Source organism: Bos taurus, chromosome 4 (genome assembly GCF_002263795.3).
Source record: "Bos taurus isolate L1 Dominette 01449 registration number 42190680 breed Hereford chromosome 4, ARS-UCD2.0, whole genome shotgun sequence".
NCBI lineage: Eukaryota > Metazoa > Chordata > Mammalia > Artiodactyla > Bovidae > Bos > Bos taurus.
The window spans coordinates 22,910,465-22,932,931 of record NC_037331.1 but is presented as its reverse complement, the minus strand read 5'-3'; the positions used below and the strand labels follow the sequence as shown (position 1 = coordinate 22,932,931).

Genomic DNA, 22,467 nt, shown 5'->3' with positions numbered 1-22,467 from the left:
AGATTGATTTGTTTAGAGATAGAACAAACGTCTCAGGTTTAATATTTTATGGCATGTTAACATAATTGTGGAGAATGGCACCCCACTCCAGTACTCTTGCCTGGAAAATCCCATGGATGCAGGAGCCTGGTTGGCTGCAGTCTGTGGGGGTCGCTAAGAGTCGGACACGACTGAGCGACTTCACTTTCACTTTTCACTTTCATGCGTTGGAGAAGGAAATGGCAACCCACTCCAGTATTCTTGCCTACAGAATCTCAGGGATGGGGGAGCCTGGTGGGCTGCCGTCTATGGGGTCGCACAGAGTTGGACACGACGGAAGCAACTTAGCAGCAATGTAGGCACAACATTAGAACTTTATATATTTTCTTTTAAGTCATATACAACTTTGAGAAATAGGTATTGCTGACTCCATTTGAGTAAGACTCAATTCTCTAAGGCTACATAGTATTTAAGTAGCGGAGATGGATTCCACTTGGGATTTCTGACTCCAAATCTCATCCTATAATTCACTCATTTATTCATTATACTCTTAACTATCTGTGGACAAAATGTAAGTTACATGCTTAGAAAGAATGATCTGTTCCTTAAAATACCAATATCTTTGCCAGAAATTCTGCTTATATGAATATATATCAGTTTCCAAAGAATTTGAATTTCAGGAATCCTATTGCACAAGCCATTTTTATCTACACAAAAATATATTCAGTGCACCATGAAATTGCAAGGACTATAAAAGGGCTATGCTGATTAGCATTTATTTTGGTCCAAGAAGTTTTCTGTTCCATTTGGCCTTAATATATATAAAAAGAGCTTTACTTTTAATTCCACTTAAAAATATTTTCCTAAATGACAGTAATTGAGAAGTAATTGACAAAATACATGCAAATATAGGAACAGAAACATATATATGTATCTGAATATATTACAGAGAATACATGGCACTCAGACCTTTAAGCACACATAGGAGACATTGCTAATTGATCAGGACCATTTTTCATATCAAGCTTAGACATGCCTTAGGAATTCTTCTCAACACAATATTTCAGGCACTTTAAATTGCTTGATTTTTTGAATGTTAAGACTGATTTATTTCTGCATTCATTTATAGTGATTTTATCAGGCACTGATCTAGGATTCAATGTGAAACAGTTAAGCAAAGTCATTTCTCTATGGAGCTTTGATTAAAGTGTAGGAAGACCAGTATTCAATAGATAACATTTTAAATTATAAAAAAAGTATGCATACACACAAACATATAAAGGAACAGAGTATAATGTTTGACCAGGAGCAAGAAGAGCTGTCCAGCAGAGTGCAGAATGGATGTAAGAGCCCTGTATTAAGGCACAATTGTTGTGATCAAGAAACAAAGATGGGGTTGGTGTAGCTGGAGTGCAATAATAAGGGATGAGTGTGGCTGTTACATAGAGAATCACCTGGAGGGAGACAAAATAGAAAGTGATTGACTCATTAAGGTGATGGCCACAATAATTAAGGCAAATAAGATAATGGGGGCTTAAAACATGTAATGATAGATGTGATGAATCATCATCCAGTTTGGGATTTATTTTTAAGGTGGATAGGGAGAAACTTTTAATTAGTTTTTATTGTTTCAGGATTCATATGCATTCTAGATACTTATATGGACAGAGAGAAAGGGCATTTATTTATAGGAATTAAGCTCCTGGGGAAAATCTGAACAGTGTTGACATAAAAAATAGTTACAACCTAAAAGCTCAGGGTTATGTTTTATTTGGTGGGAATTTTTAGGACTTAAGCCCAAGAGGCAACATTTCAAGTAACCCTGAGAGAACTGCTCTGAGGATGTGGGGGCAGGAGTCAGGATATATAGAAATTTGCAACAGAAGGCAGGTATTATGAACATCAAAAATATTTTTGTGAATTAAAACCAGATATCTCAAGTTAAGAAATTTGAAGCTTTTTCTGTATGGGATGATGCAAGAATCTGGACACTGAAATGATTTCATATGCATCTCAGCTATCTAAGAACAGTATCCTGCATTTTTTTCACCCTCTGAGTTCCTCAGTGCTCACCATACAGAGTGGCTGCAGCAAGGTGGTATTGTTCTTCCTGGTTGCCCTTAGGGATCAGAAATCCACATTTAGAGGGATGAAATTGCTGATCTCTGTGATATCGTTGTTTACTGATATGGCAAGAATATTCCTTTTCTTAACAGGGAATATAAACTTAGTGTTCATTATCAAATTGAAGTCAAAAGCCTTGGGTGTAAATGAAGTTACCTAGGGAGTGTGTGTACACAGTGAAGATGAGAGACCCAAGGGAAAGGTCAAGGGTTAAATGTTGAGATTATAAGGCTGGAGGAGGAATAACAGAAAAGACTTAGGGAGAAGTTAGTAAAGTAAGAGGAGAGCTAAGAAAAGTGTTCTGGAACCCAGTTGAACCAAATTTTCTAGAAGAAAAGGTAAATTCTGTCAAATGCTGCTTAAAAATTGATAAGTTGAAGACTGATCAACAAGTGCAGCAAATGAGCAGGTCACTGGTGATTTGAATAAAACGTGATTTGGTGCATTAGTGGTGATAAAAGTTTATTAGATTGGGTTGAAAAGAGTGAGAGGAGAACAAATAGAAACAGGAAGAAGACAACTATGAAAATGTTTTCTGTTATGGTGAATATAAGTGTTAGCTGGGAAGGAGTGTGTGTTTTAAGTTTTATGTCACTCTTGATAATTAATAGTAGTTTAAGGGTCTATTTTCAATATTGCATTTATTTATGAGCATTAAATTTAGTGCTCAGTACAAATTTCTTTACAGACCTGTAGTATTATCTGTACCATTTTTTATGAAAATGATTAGCTTTAGTAGTCCTTAAGAACTTTTAACAGAGTCATAATTGGGCATCTATGATAATATGTTTTGGTTTTCTTTCACAACCTTTCTTTAACTGATATTATGGTCATGCATCTATCATATATTTTGAGCCAGTAGAAAGCATCTGGTTTCATATTATTCATTAGAAACCCCAAATTAGGAAGCTGGGTCCAAGTTAGTAGCCATGAGATTCTTCTCTATGTTGCCTTTGTAGTAAAGCAATTAAATATTTTCAATATTTTGATAAAAGATTTTTTCCTAACAGGAAAGACAAGCGACAGTGAAAAGGGAAAAGGGTAGTTCCCAGCAGTCAAACAAAGTGACCGACAAGAACAAAATGCAAAGAGCTAACTCTGTTACTGTGGATGGACAAGGCCTGCAGGTAGGATTATTTTAATCCAAATTTTCATAGCTTTCATATTTGTTACTTTGGTGCTCTTAGAAGGGCATATGTCCAGCTATCAACAGATTTATTTAATGTGAAAATTTGTTCAGTAGATAATTTTAGAAACATTTTTATTAATTTATCAAGATGTCAGTTTTATAGTTGATTGAGAAAGTGACATTCTGATTAGGTTAATCATTTATGCCCTTGTCTTCATTTAAACTCAAATTTATAAGAGATCTTTTGTCAATCTGAAGCTTTTGCAAATTATTATTAAATATACACATTTGTTATATATGTATGCATCATTTATTTACAAGCATACTTTCTCCCTATATATATTATTCTATCTATTTGGAAGTCATTTTGACTGAAAAAATGTTTTCAGAAAATAATAAAATGACCTCTTCTGTGTGGAATTTTTTTTCAAATCAATAATAAAAATAAAGAATCCGTTATAATTTATCCATATCTTCCAGTGTTTTAAGTTGACATTGAAACTGCATATGTGTATCTAGTTTAACACAGGTAACTCAAAATCATGTTCTTAGTCCTTTAAAAATCTCTGAGTTACCCCTAGGGGTCCCTGACATCAAGAGAAACATTTCTTACCATCTATATTTGAAATGTTTAGTACTAATTAATTGATTAATAATTGACTGTGCCGTGTCTTCGTTGCTGTGCGCTGGCTTTCTCTAGTTATAGAGAATAGGGGCATCTCCTTCTCGTGGTGCTCAGGTTTCTCATTGTGGTGGCTCCTCTTGTTGCAGAGCACAGGCTCTAGTTACTCAGGCTTCAGCAGTCGTAGTATGCGGGCTCAGTAGTTCTGGCCCCCTGAGCTCAGTTGCTCCATGGCACGTGGAATCTTCCTGGACCAGGAATTGAACCTGTGTCCCTTTCAAACATGAACACACTCAAAGAACTTGGCTTAATCTATGGATTAAGTTTTTGTTGTTGTTTTGTTTTCTGAAGTCATTTTTGTTTTGTTTTCCTATCTGTATGTTTCTCTCTTCCAATTTCTAACTCTTTTCCTTAAGAATATGCTGCAGTTTTCACGTGCTCCAAGAAAACTTACCAACCTCTTACCACGCAAAGATATAGTATGTTACATACCTCAATTCAATATATATTATTTTATATCGTTTTCACTTATTATTTTATCTGTGGTTCTATGGGTTATGTCTTTTATGTCCTTCGTTTGCAAGGACAGTTGAGATCACATGGTAGTTGCGTAAATGCTTTCTTTTTCATTTTTTGAGTGTCTCACTGAAAACAATAATTATTGCTTACATGTTGATAATCCGATTACTGATTTTTTGTCATCATAAAACATATTGTGAATAGAAAATTGTTTATGAATCATTAAATTCAGATGTAAAAAGAGGAAATTCTGAGAGATAAAATTATTTACATTGGTTAGAGAGTATAGAAGTTAATTATCAAAAGAGGAAATCAATCTCTACACATTTTTAAAGGCATACTTGTGTGTTAAGCAATCTCATTGAAAGTCCCAAATATAAAATTTATCCACAATTATGGTAGCAAAAACTTTAAGTTTAGTGATCCTGTGAAATTTTTAGTGAAAAAAAATCAACATTTGTAGTTTTAATAGGTCAATTGATGATATTGGTTAGTTTAAATCTTTAGTTACTCTGGGTTCCTGCAATGAAAATAACAAAAGGAAACCTAATTTTGAAATTTAAATATTTTTCACACATTTTAAAATTCAAATATATTTCACACAAATATATTTCACAACATACTTCCAACATACATAGATGGGAAACATGCATCATTTGTTAAACAGGCTATGCTAGCCACTGTGATAATATTTTATGAACATTAACTGATTCTTCTCAATGATGTCTGAGATAATTATGAATTATTAAGTCTCCAACATATAATAAATACTATTATTACCACTTTAAAAATGAATACATTGATATTCTAAAGTAAAATTATTCCTAAGGCCTCTCAGTTAGTGAGGTGAGAATGAAGGCCATCAGACTCAGAGTTTGTGTTACATTCCTGATATCCCTGTTCCTTTGGTTAACAAATTTTAACAGGTCTAGAAATGCTAAATTTCTGACCTCCTTGCTCTTCCATGTACTACTTTTGCAAATTTTGAAACAAAAATTTGAAAGTGCTAGAATTATAACTGCTTTAGTCTCTTTCTTAATATTTCTATAGTTACACCTGTCTTTACTCAAACATCAAAACCAAGACTTTAAACTGACGTAGCAATATAAGATGTATTTTCTTTTTTATTCTAAAGGATGTAAAATTTTCAATCTTATTATAACTAAATCATGTAAAAAATAGATGATTAACTTTCTCTGTGTATGTGTTTCCTTTTTCTAACCAGATAATAACTTTATAGTTCTCTTTGACATATAAAATTGTCAGGTAAATTTGTTGGTTAGCAAAGGGAAGGCATCAGCCCTTATAACACATCAGTAAGTAAATACTGTTTTATGAATATTAAGTGATCCTTCTCAATGATGTCTGAGATAATTATGAATTCTTAAGTCTCCAACATATAATAAATATTATTATTACCACTTTAAAAATGAATACATTGATGTTCTAAAGTAAAATTATTCCTAGGGCCTCTCAGTTAGTGAGGTGAGAATGAAGGCCATCAGAAAATGAAGGCTATTTAATTTTTGTCTTAAAAATATTTGTACATAATCACTTCACTTTCACTTTCACATGCAGTCTCTTTCACCTCAGCAGAATGGACTACAATATGATGCACATATGTATTCACATAATTTGGGAGAAAATATTTAAAAAGTAGACAATAAATTATTGGATAGCTATTTCATACAAAATAGAAAAATATTTTTTGTTGTGGTAATCCATTTTAAAATAATAAAATGCTTATTCTTTGTCACAAAATTTAAAAATATCTTCCAGAAAATTAATTTTCTGCGAGTTATAAAAATATATATCACCGAAAAGCATTGAGTTGCAGCCCGGTTTGCATATAACTCAGTGACAGAAGAGATCTACATGGCTTATAGACTATTAATCACAGTTAAGCACATTCATCTTACTTCTTTCCAGCTAACCAGCATAATGATCAGGATTATTATTTCTAATTAGAGGAAGTAATAGATCATGTATAACCTTAGGATGAGTCTCATTAATTAACCCGAGTCCTAGGGGACTTCAAATAGAGGTGGTTAGGCACTCCGTCTTTGTCATCGCTCACACCATAGGTTTACATTTAATACATATGATCAAATGTAACTGAAATGTGCAAGCAATGTGAAAATACAGATGATTAGCTACATGAGAACAAACAATTAGAAAAACAGAACAGTTGTTCAAACTGTATTATGCCGATGTTACCTTGTCCCTAAATATTCGAGAAAAATTTCTGAATGTGTCACAAACCAAAAAGTCTATAGTGTGTAATACTCTTAGCAAAAAATAAAGAGGAACCTTTATAATGAAATACCTAAAAGTGAACTAGTGTTGTCCCCACCACAACTGCTTTTCTCTTTCCCTACCATTTTTATTATTTACAATGATCTCATTCTTATAATTCCCCAAACTGTAAACTACACATGCATATATGCACTACACAGAAATGTAGAGCATGGGTATCAAATTTATTCTTTTTCTTTGATTATATGTATGTCCACTTTGGGATCCTCAGGCTTACTGATTCTGATAATCAGCTCTTCATTGTCATTTTAAGTCTCTTAAGTCCGGAATTCCTATTCTATATTTTGGGTATTATAACAACCCCTAAAATGAGTTCTGGTCTCCATATATATAAAATGTGCTCGGTTATAAATGAAAATATGGAACTGAATAAGATAAGATGTGTCAGGGCTGAGAATTGGCGTTGTCTATAATTTATGTAAGATAGGGAGATTGGTCTCATTAAGAAGTGAAGAGTAGGGGCATTGCCAAGAACTTTGGCCCATGGCACTGAAATGATGGAGCTGCCATTGACTGAGATGGAGAGGGTCTGGATAAATAAAATTTGTAGTAAAATATCTGATGCTGTTCAGTATCCAAATAGAAGTGTTGACTGGGCAGACAGATATGTGAATCTAGAATTCAGGGGTGAGAGTAGATATGAATTTGGGACAGAAAGGTATATTGATTGCACTTAATACCATCACATATGAATTCGCTAAAGAGAGAGCATATGTTCAGAGAATGGTTGAACTGGGATCCCAAACCAGTCTGACCCTAAAGCCATATTCTAAAGTGTTTGCAATATATAATTGAAACTGCTCCTTTACATGAGTAAATGCAATCTTGAGTGATTTATTTTTATAGAGGAGACTCCAGTATGAACTGTTTCCTACTGCATGTAGTGCCTTCACACCTAATTTAGAACCATTCTGCAGGATTTCAAGTATCACACTTGCTATAAAATATTCCTGAACACTTTCTCCCAGCATCAGTGTTTTCTTTGCTATACTGTATTACCCATTCCCAATGTTTTGTTTTTGTTTTTTTAAAGACTGCTTTGAGAAGGATTCCATAGACATATCTCAAGCACAAGAGTGGTGTGATGGGAAGCTGAGAACGGGTTCAGGGTTCTTTTACACATCAGACAGAGTAATTTGCTTTTCATCTATTTTATATATCATTCCACTTGGAGAAGGAAATGGCAACCCACTCCAGTGTTCTTGCCTGGAGAATCCCAGGGATGGGGGAGCCTGGTAGGCTGCCGTCTATGGGGTCGCACAGAGTCGGACATGACTGAAGCGACTTAGCAGCAGCAGCCACTTGAAATTATTTCAAGTGCTATATAAATATTTACTTCCAAAGTCAAAGAGTTGGGAAGATCCCCTGAAGTACGAAATGGCTGACCACTCTGGTATTTTTTCCTAGAAAATTCCATGGACAGAGGAGCCTGGCAGGCTACAGTCCATGGCATCACAAAGAGTCAGACATGACTGAGCACACACACAGGCACAACAGAATTTTAAAAATATTTGTATTTTTGTCTTACTCTTTCCCATCCCACTAAAATCTATAACAAAATGCATATGAGATTTTAGAATGACAGTAAATCAGTTTTCAAAGTAATTCTTTTATATTTTATTTCAGAGTTATTATATAAAAGTAAAAATTCAGAATGTGTCCTGTTAAAGACTACATTAGGTACAATTCAAGAGACAATTAGTGAACTTGAATGTAAAATTGATGCATTAGTGCTATCTAATCTTCAGATTTCATTCTAGTTTCATCAGTTGTCTCAGTAATGCTTTTATAACAAAAGAAACTAGTTCAGAATCATGCTAGCTTCTTGATTTTTATGGTTGTGTTATGTTTATAGAAGAGAATGTTCTCATATGTAGGCAATCCTAAAAGCCCGGGGTTCTTTTACTAAGGATGAAGAGGAATATGAGAATTAATTTACAAATTAGAGTCTCTGTCACTGAGATGCGGCTTCGTTGTTGTTGGTCAGCCGCTCAGTTACATCTGACTGTTTACGACCCCATGGAGTTTAGCACACCAGGCTTCCCTGTCCTTCACCATCTCCCAGAGCTTGCTGTTTCTTACTTCAGGACTATAAGAGAACACAGTAGTTGTTTGTTTTTAACGCACCAGACTTGAAAATGGCTATGTGGTACTGTAGGTCTTTGGCTCTCAAATCTAAAAACACTGTCTTTGGTCTCCTGGCCCAAATTTAGTATGCTAGCCTTTATAGTAACAAAGGTTAGCAGAATTCTGAAGCTTTCTGAATGAGCATTGAAAAAGATGCTGATTTGCCTGAAACCATCACATTTCATACATAAATACCACCATTGTTAAATGATCCCATAATACCAGAATTTCTGTGGTTCTGATAGGGAATTGCATATTGCTCCTTCAGTGGAAGTTATGTTAGGTCAGGTGACTTATCTGTTAGAATAATTGTCAAATAGGCACTATTCTGTAGTCTCTGATAACTTACAAATAAATATTGAAGTGTTTAATGTTTTATTTTTATATAGTATTATTTTACAAGTCTAATTTATGGTAAGGGGCTATGTGAGGAAAAGTTTGATAACTTGGTTTTATTTCTGTTCTTCCATTTGTTCGGTACTTAACTTTTGTGACTTGTAGAGTATCATTGTTATCCTAAATTCTTTATTTAGATTCTCTCATATTTTTTAATCTATTTGACATAATTATATCCATCTACTGACTCCTAAAAATGCCATCTAGGTTTTTGTATCTTGAGATCCTCGGCAGACTGTATTGGAGCCTCCCTAGTGGCTCAGTAGTAAAGAACCCACCTACCAGTGGAGGAGATACGAGTTTGATCCCTGGGTGGGGAAGATACCCTGGATAAGGAAATGACAACCCGCTTACCTGAGAAATCCCATAGACAGAAGAGCCAGGCAGGCTATAGTCCATGGGGTCACAAAAGTGTTGGATACAACTTAGTGACTAAACAACAGACTATACTATATTCTGGTGGGATCTTCGTAATACTGTTTCCTCAGAACACAATTTTCTGTAGCATGATACCAACCTTTTTTGATAAATCATAATATGTCTTTCAACATTTCAATTAATAAACCTTTCTGAAAGACATTCCAGGATATATTTTCAAGTGATAGAAAATTTGCCCAAATAAATGTAATGTAATTTCATGTAATGGTAAGCTGAAGATTGAATTTTGAGATGATTACCCTAACTTAGTATTTGGGTTCATGCTATGTTTTCCTAAAATTTTTTATTTACCTTGAGAATGCTACTTCCATTTAAAAATAAGGACCATTTAAATTAAGTTAAAAAATCAACTAAGATCCACATCTGTTACTTTTTTTTTTAACTTTACATAATTGTATTAGTTTTGCCAAATATCAAAATGAATCCACCACAGGTATACATGTGTTCCCCATCCTGAACCCTCCTCCCTCCTCCCTCCCCATACCATCCCTCTGGGTCGTCCCAGTGCACTAGCCCCAAGCATCCAGTATCGTGCATTGAACCTGGACTGGCATCTCGTTTCATACATGATATTTTACATGTTTCAATGCCATTCTCCCAAATCTGTTACTTTTTTGCATGTGAAAATGTTAGGAGTTCCATCTGATTTGTAATAGAGTGAGAAGTAAAGGAGACTGAATACTGGTTGTCAGAGGTGTGTTTTGGTGTTCAGCTTTTAATGAAGGAGAGAGGAAGACACACTGCAAGTTTGTAACACAATGGCTTAACCTCGGAGGCACCTTCTGTACAGTAATAATTGAGCTCATGGAGTTCAGGGGAGAAGAGCTGGGAAGTTACTCCAGGTTCAGCTCATCCATCTCATCTCCCAACTGAAAGAGAGACTAATCAGAAACAAAATCTGTGTGCCCTCTTTACAAAGGGAAGTAAAACTGAGTCAGAAAAAATAGCTTGTGAGAAGAACAAGTTAAATACGAGTAGAAGAACTGTGAATGTTTTATTCAACCTCCTCATACCATCTGAAGATGTCACCAATTTCTCAGTGCCTATAATCATTAGAAAAATGGCATTTCACAAGAATTAGAAGAAAATAGATTGGTAGGATATTTTAACATATTATTTAACAAGCAAAAGGAAAAAATATGATATAATGAAATGGTTGTTTTTAATCTCCTCAATGAATATTTCAGGTACTTTCTAAGGGAAAAATACCAGAGCAATAAAGGATATTTTGAATCTACTTTCAAAAAGTAGACTGATCTAAAACCTTTCAACTTAATATTTATTTAGAGAATTATGTTAGTTGCATGTTTTATTATTAAAATATTATCATCAAACTATGTTTAAATGGGAATTTTATAGTCATACGTTGAATAGAAATACTTTTATTTAAAAGAGCTTATCTCTTAACATTGAACTTGAACAAAATACAAATGTTCTTTGCCACTCTATCAAAAGATGATTTCTCCCCCTCATCAATGAAATGCTATTACCTTACCTGCTTTATTTCTGGTGATACTTTTCATTGCTAAATATATATTTATTTGTTTGTTTCTCATGTTTCTCTCGCAGATTATAAGCTCCACTAGGACAGGCACTTTTTTGGATTAAATCGAGTATATAATGATGAAAAATGCATGGCATATAGGGACTCAGTCAATTTAATGAATTCCTGTTTAGCAAGTAGCCTGGATTAACTGGCATTCTGCTTCTCAAGTAGGAAAAGAAAGCATTGAGGAATTTACTGTGCAGATGGGGACTCAGGCTGAAAGTGGCCCCAAACGATCTATTTAGAGTCTCGTTCACAAGTCGTTGGGAAGATGGATTCCAAATGTGCTACAAAGCTCTGGAGTAGGGATCATTTCTAAGATGGCTCTAATTTGAGCTCTTTCTTTCCTAACTTTCTTCCCCACTATATTCTGCTTTATTCTAGGTGGTTTATTTAGTGTCCCACAATTGGATCTATTGTTTTCATCTCATAGCTACTGAGAGGTTATTCTCTTTTCATATTATACCTGCCTTACCCTCTGCCCCTGTTCTAGTGGAGTGGGTATTCCTGTTGATACATATGGAGACAAAGCACAGGATTTAACTAGGTTATTAAATAGATCTAGTATCTATTATCTATCTGTGCTGTTTATCTCCTCATTACAGGACAAATGAACCATATTCTTGAATTTGCTAATTGGAATGTCATAAAGCCCGGTAGGCTGCAGTCCATGCGGTCGCTCTGAGTCGGACAGGACTGAGCGACTTCACTTTCACTTTTCACCTTCATGCATTGGAGAAGGAAATGGCAACCCACTCCAGTATCCTTGCCTGGAGAATACCAGGGACAGGGGAGCCTGGTGGGCTGTTGTCTATGGGGTCGCACAGAGTTGGACACGACTGAAGTGACTTAGCAGTAAAGTAGAAATAACAAGGAGTTCTCTTTATATCTAATGTAAATAATTTGTCCACATATTCAACTTTTCTTCTAGATCACTCCAGTTCCTGGTACTCATCCACTTTTAGTTTTTGTGAACCCCAAAAGTGGTGGGAAGCAAGGAGAACGGTATGTTTTTAAAAATCAGCTTTATTTACTGATTTTTTAAAAAATCAGCTTTATTACTATGTCATATACATGTGAAAAGAGAAACTAAATTTATGGTATAAAAACATTTAAAACTATTATCCTTCATGGTTCAGTAATTTTAATGTGAAATAAATGGTGCTGTCATATCTGTGTAACAATGTATATTGGTATAATCTCTCCCTGTTTTACAGTGAAATTTTAATATAGTAATGGCCATTTGTAGAGATTTTATTATCATATCTCAGATATCTGAATTCTCTCCACCCTCCCTATGACTTCCCTAGCCATTAACAAAGAGCTTTGCATATAGCACAGCCCATAAATACGGTTGGATGAAAATTGGTTCTCTAGATGATCAACAGGTGACTTCAGGTAAATCATCACTCAGTAGTAAGGAACGGAATTCATCACCTGCCCAGTAGTAAGAAACAGAATTCACATTCAGCTTCTAGACAAAATATATTTTAATGATTATCTGCATGTGTGTTTGGAGAACATGATGACATATACACTGGAGAAGAATAGTATATTTATTCATAATAATAATGAACTGCATTACGTATTGTCTCAGTATTCTTGTGGACACTATTTTTTTTTCCTTTTTGTAAAATTAATGATTAAATTATAATAATTACTAAAGATATGAAAGTTGCCACACCGAAGAATAAATCTTATGTCATCCTAAGGAGTATCATAAACAGAAATTTAGTTGTTACCTGTTACCTTAATAATTTCTAGAAATTTTTACTGATCCCAGCTAAAAAATGAGCAATCAGATAAAAGCACTCACACAAACACTATGATAATAAAATAGAAATTTCTATTGTGGTTTTACCAAATAATGAAGTTAAAATGTTTCTATGAATAATGGAATTTTGAAAAGTAATTTCCTTTCCTATCATTTAACTTTCCAACTTTATTTCAGTTAAATGAACAATGGTCATTTTCCATTCAATAAAATATTATTTCTGCTTAAAAAGTGTTCCCTTTTTATCATGATACATATATATTTTAAACTCTGCTAAATATGATAGAAATTATTTTAAATAACTAGTGGCTTGTTGATATAAAGTGTTTATAATGTTTTACTAAAGAGACTAGTTGCCTTCTTTTAGACACATGAAATAGTAAATGATGATGATAAAATCATTTCTTCCTTTACTACTCATAGTTTGTTTGTTGTTTATGTTATAGATATCTTGAAAAGAAGCACACTCTTCACAAAGCAATAGATGAGGCTAAAATTCATATTTGAAATTAGAAACAGAGTATAAAGTGAAAAGAATTTTCAAATGGAAAAATCCCCCTCAAATTAAAATAACGTTAATCATGCCAAATGACCCTTAAATGAAATATCTTTCTCTCTCTTTTCCCAGTAGTTAAAACTAATTCCTTAAAAAATATAGATAGATACACTGAAATTATCAATAAATTAAATTTAATGGGGCAAGGAGGATATTTGAGTTCTCCTGTATGCACACTCACGTTTTGTCCTTTATGCACTAACAAGGACCATTTAAAGTCAAAAGAACTGTAAATATGTTTAAAAGAGATCTATTATGTGTGTGATCATAAATTGTCCTGAATGCATAGGAGCCATCTTTCACAAATAAGGGGATTCTATTCAGGGTTTTCTTTTCAAAATATGTTTCTTCCCTGGTGGATTAGATGCTAAAGAATCCACCTGCAATGCAGGAGACCTGTGTTCGATTTCTGGGTTTGGAAGATCTCCTGGAGGAGAGCATGGCGACCCATTCCAGTATTCTTGCATGGAGAATCCCCATGGACAGAGGAACCTAGGCAGGCTACAGTCCATGGGTTCACAAAGAGTCAGACATGACTGAGCGACTAAGCACACAGCACAGCATTCAGGGTTTTCCTTTCAAAATATGTAGATTTTCTTCTTTGATGTATTAGGTAAACAGGAAAAGGTCACAGAAATAAATATTCACACATAGGTAGTTTCCCATACCCATCAACAGTTGTGGAAGTGCTCACACATCATTTAGATGGCAACACTTGAGAGAATCTAGTCTCTGCTAGAAACTGGGGATGAGACAGAAGATACAGTCCTACAGGAAGGCAGACACATAAATAGATTTTCTATAATAACCCCAAGGTAGAAGTTAAGAGTGTTTAAAATAAAGGTGCCATGGAAGTTCAGAGGAAAACAGTGATTGTCTCTGAAGACTCAAAAGTCTAGCTTTTGAGTTGGTTCTAAGTGGGTATTAGGTAAAAGAAGAAAAAAGACGTAATTGTGGATGGGTGTGCTGTTTTGGTAAGGAGCCAGAAGATATTCATTGGGGTTGAAATTTAAGAGGAAGAAGGAGAAAGATGAGAAAATATAATAAAATATTATATAAGTTTCCTGACTGGCAGTGATTTTTCTTCTTGAAAACAGCATGACTGTACTTAAGTAGCAGTACAGAAGAAGGCTGGATAGGCAAGACTTTCACAGATCTGGTGAGAGAACTTGAAAGCCTGAAGTAAGGCATGAGATAGAATAACCAGGTATGGTAGACATTACTCAGAAGGTACAGGATTGTCCTCTGTTTCGGGTGCTGGGGAAAAAGAGGTCCCGAGATGACTAAAATCATTCTTAAGATACTGGGTGGTATCATTATTCCAGATCTAGAATGCAAGGGTATTGCTCAAGGAAGTGGGACGATATAAACAGATATTTGAAGATTTCTATCAGTAAATGTGTCTGTGTATGTGAAAGTCGTTCAGTCATGTCCAACTCTTTGTGACCCCATGGATTATACAGTTCATGGAATTCTCCAGGCCAGAATACTGGAGTGGGTAGCCTTTCCCTTCTACAGGGGATCTTCCCGACCCAGGAATCAAACTGGGGTCTTCTGCATTGCAGGTGGATTCTTTACCAACTGAGCTATCAAGGAAGCCCTATCAGTAAACATGAGATGGATGCATTAAGATATATAGTAATATTTTCACATGTATGTAAAAACTAATTTTAAAAACTAAATATATTTCTTTACATGTGATATTTTGCCTCAGAATTCTGATATGGGATGTGTGTATACTTAGAAACATTTCTATTGCATTGGTTATACAATGATTAATTTATTTCAGAAAAAAATGAATTGTTTGATATGTTCCTGGTGAAATAGTTTAGCAAATTTTGTGAGCTAGCTCATCAAGCTGATTGTTTATGTGAAGTAATTAAGCAAATGGGAGCATAGTCTTCACTAACATACATACAAAGTGTCCAAAACCATTATATATACGGGATAAATAACTTTCATTTCTGTTAGGGTGGTCCAATTTGTAAATTACACAAGGATCTATTAAGAAAAGATATTTAATTTTATCCTGGTATTTTAAAGTATTTATTTGAAAGCTTATTAGATAAATAATATGCAAAAGCAGGATAGAGAATGTTCCAAATCAATGTGCATTTTAGAATAAAAACTTGGAGGTATCACTAAATTTAATTTTTTTCTTCTATGTTTTCACCTTTATAGAATTTACAGAAAATTCCAATACCTACTAAATCCTCGTCAGGTTTACAGTCTTGCTGGAAATGGACCAATGCCAGGGTAAGTCTAAATATATTATTACCATTAACTTATTTAATACTAATTAATTAAATAAGCAGGCTGACAAGCCTAGAAATAATGTTATTCAAATACAGCAGCCAGATTAGCATAGATAACAACATTGAATATCAACTACATAAGAGTAACTAGTGCAGATGCTGTTTTTCAAAATGACCTGTTTCAATCAGATTTTCCTCCTTTTAAAAATATTGTGAAGTAATTCTCATACTATGCAAATGTTAATAATAATAATAATTGTACCACAAACATACACATATATTAGCTGGATGCTGAAATAACTAAACCATCTATTGGTTGGAAGTGCTGCTTTCCTTTCCTTTCTTTATTAAATATAAGATATAGATCTACTACAGAAGAAAAAATGCTGGTTAACAAAGACTGGAAATCATAATGTGATTTTTCCATTTACTACCTACAAAATCCAATAACTATCACTGTCTTATAAGATACTTTGTAATAGGCAAGATGTAATGAAATACAATTATTTTTCAACAGATACCATATACTTTTGATGTCATCACTATGCACTGAAATAAATCATTATTAGTTTGACCTGTTTAACTAATTAATGTCATCTTTCACTGATCTGATTTCTGTCTGTCAACATGATAGGAAACATTAAACCAGATGAAGTAGAAAAAAGGTCTATAAACAAAGTTTTTTTTTGAAAAATATGTCAGTATGATCAAAGTAAGTCTTCTAGGTTATTCTCAGAAATGAGAAAGCAAATGTTAAAGTTAGCTTTTAAATGCTCAGAATAAAATGTACACCATCAAATCTTCTGTTAGATAAATGAAACTATATGCAATTAATTAGCACAGGCTCCCACACTTATACTCATCTTTTTCTTCCCTCCCTGCTACCTGTTGTCCAGGGCCAGTTTCAAATGCTGAGCAGTGATGGGTGGAACCACCTTGCTGTAGAAGGCAGGCTCCCCATAGGAATTTAGTTCAGAACACTGCCTTTGTCAAACTCCAGTAGAGGATCATGATCAGATTATTGACTAACTCAGCCACATGCAGTAAGTTCCAGCCTTGTCAAAGACAAGCAAAAGTAAAGCCTTGATATTAACACAGATGCTCAACCAGGGTGCCTCTTTTTCTTGTTCTTTAATATTCTCTGCACTTCAAAAAAATAGCTATTACTCTGCTGGGGCTTCCCAGGTGGCGCTAGAGGTAAAGAAACTGTGTGCCAGTGCAGGAGCCATAAGAGATGTGGGTTCCATCCCTGGGTTGGGAAGATCCCCTGGAGGAGGGCATGGCAACCCACTCCAGTATTCTTGCCTGGAGAATTTCATGAAAAGAGAAGCCTGGCAGGCTACAGTCTGTAGTGTCACAGAGACTTGGACATGACTGAAGCGACTTAATCAGCACTCACTGCAGGATTAAGGAACTGTGCTTTAAGAAGTTGAGCTACTCCAAGACCTCTGTAGCTCCACTAGACCAAGTAAACCTAGGATTTGCTTGTAATTTATAGTTAAACTAAATGTCTGCTGACTCTGGTAATTGTAAACCTCATCATTTAACTTCCCTGTGTTGTCATCATCTTCTCCATGAAATGCAATAATAGTACCAGCATCATAGGATCGTTATGAAGTAAATTTGGGATGATTCCCATGAAGCATATAAAAACGTACTTACTACATAATATGTCCCTGATGAATTTTGTTATCAGTATCATTTGTAGTAATGTTAATTAATAACATAATCACTGTGTTGCTGCTGCTATTGCTAAGTCACTTCAGTCGTGTCCGATTCTGTGCGACCCCATAGATGGCAGCCCACCAGGCTCCCCCATCCCTGGGATTCTCCAAGCAAGAACACTGGAGTGGGTTGCCATTTCCTTTTCCAATGCATGAAAGCGAAAGTGAAGTCGCTCAGTCGTGTCCGACTCTATCGACCCCATGGACTGCAGCCTACCAGGCTCCTCCATCCATGGGATTTTCTAGGCAAAAGTACTGGAGTGGGGTGCCATTGTAGCTCTATGTAAATATATTGTAGTAACGTCCGACACGACTGAGCGACTTCCCTTTCACTTTTCACTTTCATGCATTGGAGAAGGAAATGGCAACCCACTCCAGTGTTATTGCCTGGAGAATCCCAGGGATTGGGGAGCCTGGTGGGCTGCCGTCTATGGGGTCGCACAGAGTCAGACACAACTGAAGTGACTTAGCAGCAGCAGTAGCAGCAGCAACAGTGATTTTAGCCTTATTTTCACATTTCATTTTTTTTTCCTACTGCACTTTAAATATATATAACATGTTTCCTTTTACTCTTTGACTGTTAGGCATCCTATTACCTTATCTATTTTAATATTTTGAAAAATTAAAGTAAAATATGTACTTGTATAATTCCACACTACAATGAATATAATTTAGAAATTAAGTTAAGGGCCCCATTTTAAGGTCTAGCACCTTTCAGGGTATTATTATTGTGAATTGTTTGTGTGTATCCTCTAAGACCTTCTATAAATATAGATATTAATATATGTATATTAGGGTTTCCCAGGTGGTACAATGGTAAAGAATCTGCCTGTCCATATAGGAGATGCAAGACATGTAGGTTCGATCCCTGGGTCAGGAAGATCCTCTGGAGTAGGAAATGGTACCACAATCCAGTATTCTTGCCTGGAAAATTCTGTGGGCAGAGGAGCCTGGCAGGAATTCAGTCCCTGGGATCACAAAGAGTCAGACATGACTGAGTGAATGCATTCGTATATATACAATGTATTCATATATAGACCTACATGTATGTTTTGTGTAGAGAAATAGATCTTTTGTATAATTTAGAGTATAGTTTTTTGTTGCTCTGCAGCTTGCTTCTTTTTGCTCAAAAACATATGGTAAATATTGTTTGAATTCAGTAGATACTGATAAGTTTAAATGTTTTTAAGAGCTGTACAGTATTCCATAGTGTTTTTGTTTTTGTTTTTGTTTTTAGCTACTCTTACTGGGAGATATTTATATTGCCTGCATGTTAAAAATATTGGAATAATTTAAGTTAACAATCAATCTGTTTTTAAAAGCATATTCAAATATCTTAAATTTTACTTGTCAGGTTCTGCTGAATTGCCATACAGAAACTTTGTATTGAATTATAATCCCAAAAGCAATATATAATGTTTTATTTCCCATAACATCTTTTAAATTGGCTATCTTCAGTAGTTTTTATTTTTGTCAAAGGTAAAAATATGTCCTTATTTTTATTTGCATGGCTAATCAGTTTTAAAGTTGGATATGGCATTAGTTAGATTGACTTTTCTATAAACAACAGAAATAAAATCTAGTTTCTGATCCAAAATAGAGTTTACTGAAAAGTTATGAAGTTGCCCATAGAATTAATGGAAAAATGAAGAAATATGTTTCAGAAAAGATAGGAATCAGAGCAGTTTGAGGCAACTCCTCAAACTGGAATGGCTGATTCTTGTTAATGTATAACAGAAAACCACAAAATTCTGTAAAGCAATTATCCAATAAAAAAAAAAAAAGGGAAAGAAAACAGCAGTTTAAGGAAACTCTGACTAAGAAGACAGAGTCCATAGGTTACTGCTAAGAGAAATTGATTCCAAATGCTTCGGGTATCCTTATTCCTCTATTCAAGATTCAGATCCTCAGGAGAATCATATTTTTGGTTTGTCTTATTTCCCATGTCACAGTGTTAGCACTTTGGAATAGGGCTTCTTGATTAACAAGATTACTATGAAATTATGTGTTTCCTCAAAGCCAAATGAGGGTGTCATAACCTGAGGATGAAAGACAAATTCTTGTTGGGAGTAAGCAGTATGTGTTCACCACCATCCATCCACTGAATTATCCAATATCTTTTCTTTTCTGAAGATAAAAGTTGGAAAAAAAATACCAATCATTACTAATGCTACTAAATATGTCAGCAAAAATACACATCTTCCTTAAATGTAGATAACCCAGCATCTTGTATAGTTACTATATCCAGCTTCAAGTCCTGGTTCTTGGAAACATTTCTGGGGATGATTATTTTCTCCTTTATCTTTATCCATTTGATCTCAATGTACATAAATACAATAAGAAAAATGTATATTCAACTATAAGTGAATCTCATTAAATGAAATTATTAATAATACAAAGAATGAAACATGTGTAAAGTCTGTAGGTCTATAGTCCTAGTTTTACTACTGGTTGAAAGCTGTAGCTGAAGCATAAAACATTCCTCAGCTTCTTGGAAATGCTTCCCTAGTGTAGGGACTCAAGCAGTTTTAGCTGATAGGTCTGAGATTTTGGTTGTACTGCTTGTGTAGAGCAGGATTCATTTTTCACTTACTTTGAGTGACAGGTATGGTAGTGCATGGCACTCTTAGTACTGATTAGCAAAGATTTCCAGATCTCCTTCCAGGCACTTGATTTTGACTTTACTCCTTTCACCTTGGTATAAAGAGTGGCCTCTGACTTTCTCTTATAATAAAGTGTGACCAGAAAGTAGAGTTTCCACTTTTTCTCTTCATTTACCACAGGGATCAGCAGTATTGGCCTGAAAATATGGTGAGAGAGGGCCCCCGTCCCCAGCCTTACCCAACCGAGATCTCCATAGAATGAATGATAAATAAGCCTCTGTAAGATTATGCCACTAATATTGGGGGTTGTGTGGTGCTGTGTGTAACCTCACCCTTACAACTAAACCAGGGATTGGAGCAGAAATCTTACTTAGTCCTCCCTACTTCCATTGTAGATCAGCGAATCTATTTCTCCTTGGGAATCAGAGTCAGTTGTATACCAACCGACATCATAGCTGTCACTTTTGCCTATTTGTGTAGTGGTATAAGGCACCTCAAAATGTCCAAGTATCAGTGTTCAGCTTCAATTCAATGCAAATTTTATCTCAAATGGTAGCATTCCTCTTTGGTGTTAAAACATTTAAAACATCAGAGTTAAACACCTAGAGAGTGTGAAGAAAAATGTTTGAAAGAGTATATTAGCCAGTGTTCTTTACTGGGACAGAACCAATAGTATATATTATGAAGAAAGATTTATTATATGGAATTGGCTCACATGTTAATTGAGGCTGACAAATCCAAATTTATAGAGTGGATATTTATTTTTGCGTTCACAGGCTGGTAAACTGCTTAGAACTAAGAAGTGTCAATATCCTAGTTCAAAGGTGATCACACTGGAGAATTCTCTTTCCTGGGATAGGATCAGCGTTTTGTTCTATCAGACTTTGAATTGATTGGATGAGGCTCATCTGTTTTAGAGAGGGCAGTTTGCTTTACACAGTCTACTGATTTAAATGTTAAATCTCATTGAAAAGTACCCTCACAGAAACACCCAAAGTAATGTTTGATCAGTTCTCTGCACATCCATTGCCTAGCCAATTTGACACATAAAATTAAGATTCACAGCGGGTATTAACTATAATAAGTTGTAAGTTTCAATACCCAAACTCCAGAATCATTTTGGCTGTAGAACCGTATTTTCGGAATTGGGTAAAACAGCATCATATAGTTCAGAACATATGACGTAGCTGTTTGATAGTGTAAGTGCTCCTACTGATTCAGTGACTGAGTCTTTAGTAGGTTATTTCAATGTGCTATGGACGACTGTTTCTTCCTGATAAAACATATAAGATGACCTTTATGTCTCTAGAGCCTCAACCCACTCTCTTCCTTCTCCAGTGAAAGGCATTCCTTGAAAGGAGACAGCAATATGTGAGACACCATGATAGTTTGTTGGAGAAAGAAATGGCAACCCACTCCAGTATTCTTGCCTAAATAATCCCATGGACAGGGGAGCCTGGTGGGCTATATAGTCCATAGTCTCTCAAAGAGTTGGACCTGACCGAGTGACTGAGCATATGATAAAAGCATTCAGTAAGCCATTTGCTGTGACCATTGACAAGGCATAATGGGAAGGAAAAGTTAGTACAGTTTCTAGAACAAATGTCTAGTTAGTAAGGACAAATGGCTGCAGTTGTATTATGGAAAGGGACCAGTGACTTTAGGTTACCCTTAAGTAAATGGGTTAAATTCCCTTGAGTTATAGTAACATTGGAATTCACTAATTGGTTCATTCAATGACAATTGAGTACTCCAAAGTCAGTAACTACTCTTCTTGTTAAAGTTACATTCATGTTTTTTATCCCTTCCAGAGCTTCTGTCCTTACCAACATGAACATGAGTGTTTTAAACACTCATGGAGTGACTATGAAAAATTGCTAACTGGCATTTCTTTGGAGCAGTAATAGTCCCAATATTGGGTCCACTCTGAGAAATTCACTTACATAAAATTTCCTCCCATCGCTAATAGTCCATTCTTTTTTTTTCCAAGTCCTTAATAGCGTGACACATATTTGTTATTAGTTGGTACTATTGAATTTGTATGTTTCCTCAACTCTGAACGTCTCTCTATCCAGAAAAGGTAAACAGGAAATTTTATTGTTTGAGATACTGCCCACTGGTCAAATGTCATTTTTTTCCTTATACTCAAAATTATTGCTGGTTTAGTTGTACTGCCACTGTAGCCTACTGCTGGCTACTTCTGATATATCATGGAGAGGCACTGGAAAATGAGTGCCTCTTATTTTATCCTTAAACAGTGAGAATAGAGAACTCCCTATGAGGACATAGGTATGGATTGTAAGTGGGTTTGGGAGTACAGCCTGATTTAGAATATCTGGGGTGTGGGCCTACCAAGCTC

At 35.1% G+C, this 22,467-nt stretch overlaps 1 protein-coding gene across 9 annotated transcripts in view; it reads left to right on the top strand.

Annotated features, from left to right (window-relative positions):
- Positions 1 to 22,467, top strand: part of DGKB (diacylglycerol kinase beta) — an 875,335-nt gene that overhangs the window by 329,361 nt on the left and 523,507 nt on the right. For all 9 annotated transcript variants that reach the window (XM_059885674.1, XM_059885677.1, XM_015468340.3 and 6 more), the window contains 3 exons: positions 3,114 to 3,230; positions 12,128 to 12,201; positions 15,708 to 15,782. In XM_059885674.1, the coding sequence (XP_059741657.1) occupies positions 3,114 to 3,230; positions 12,128 to 12,201; positions 15,708 to 15,782 (266 nt within the window). The remainder of the gene's footprint in view (positions 1 to 3,113; positions 3,231 to 12,127; positions 12,202 to 15,707; positions 15,783 to 22,467) is intronic.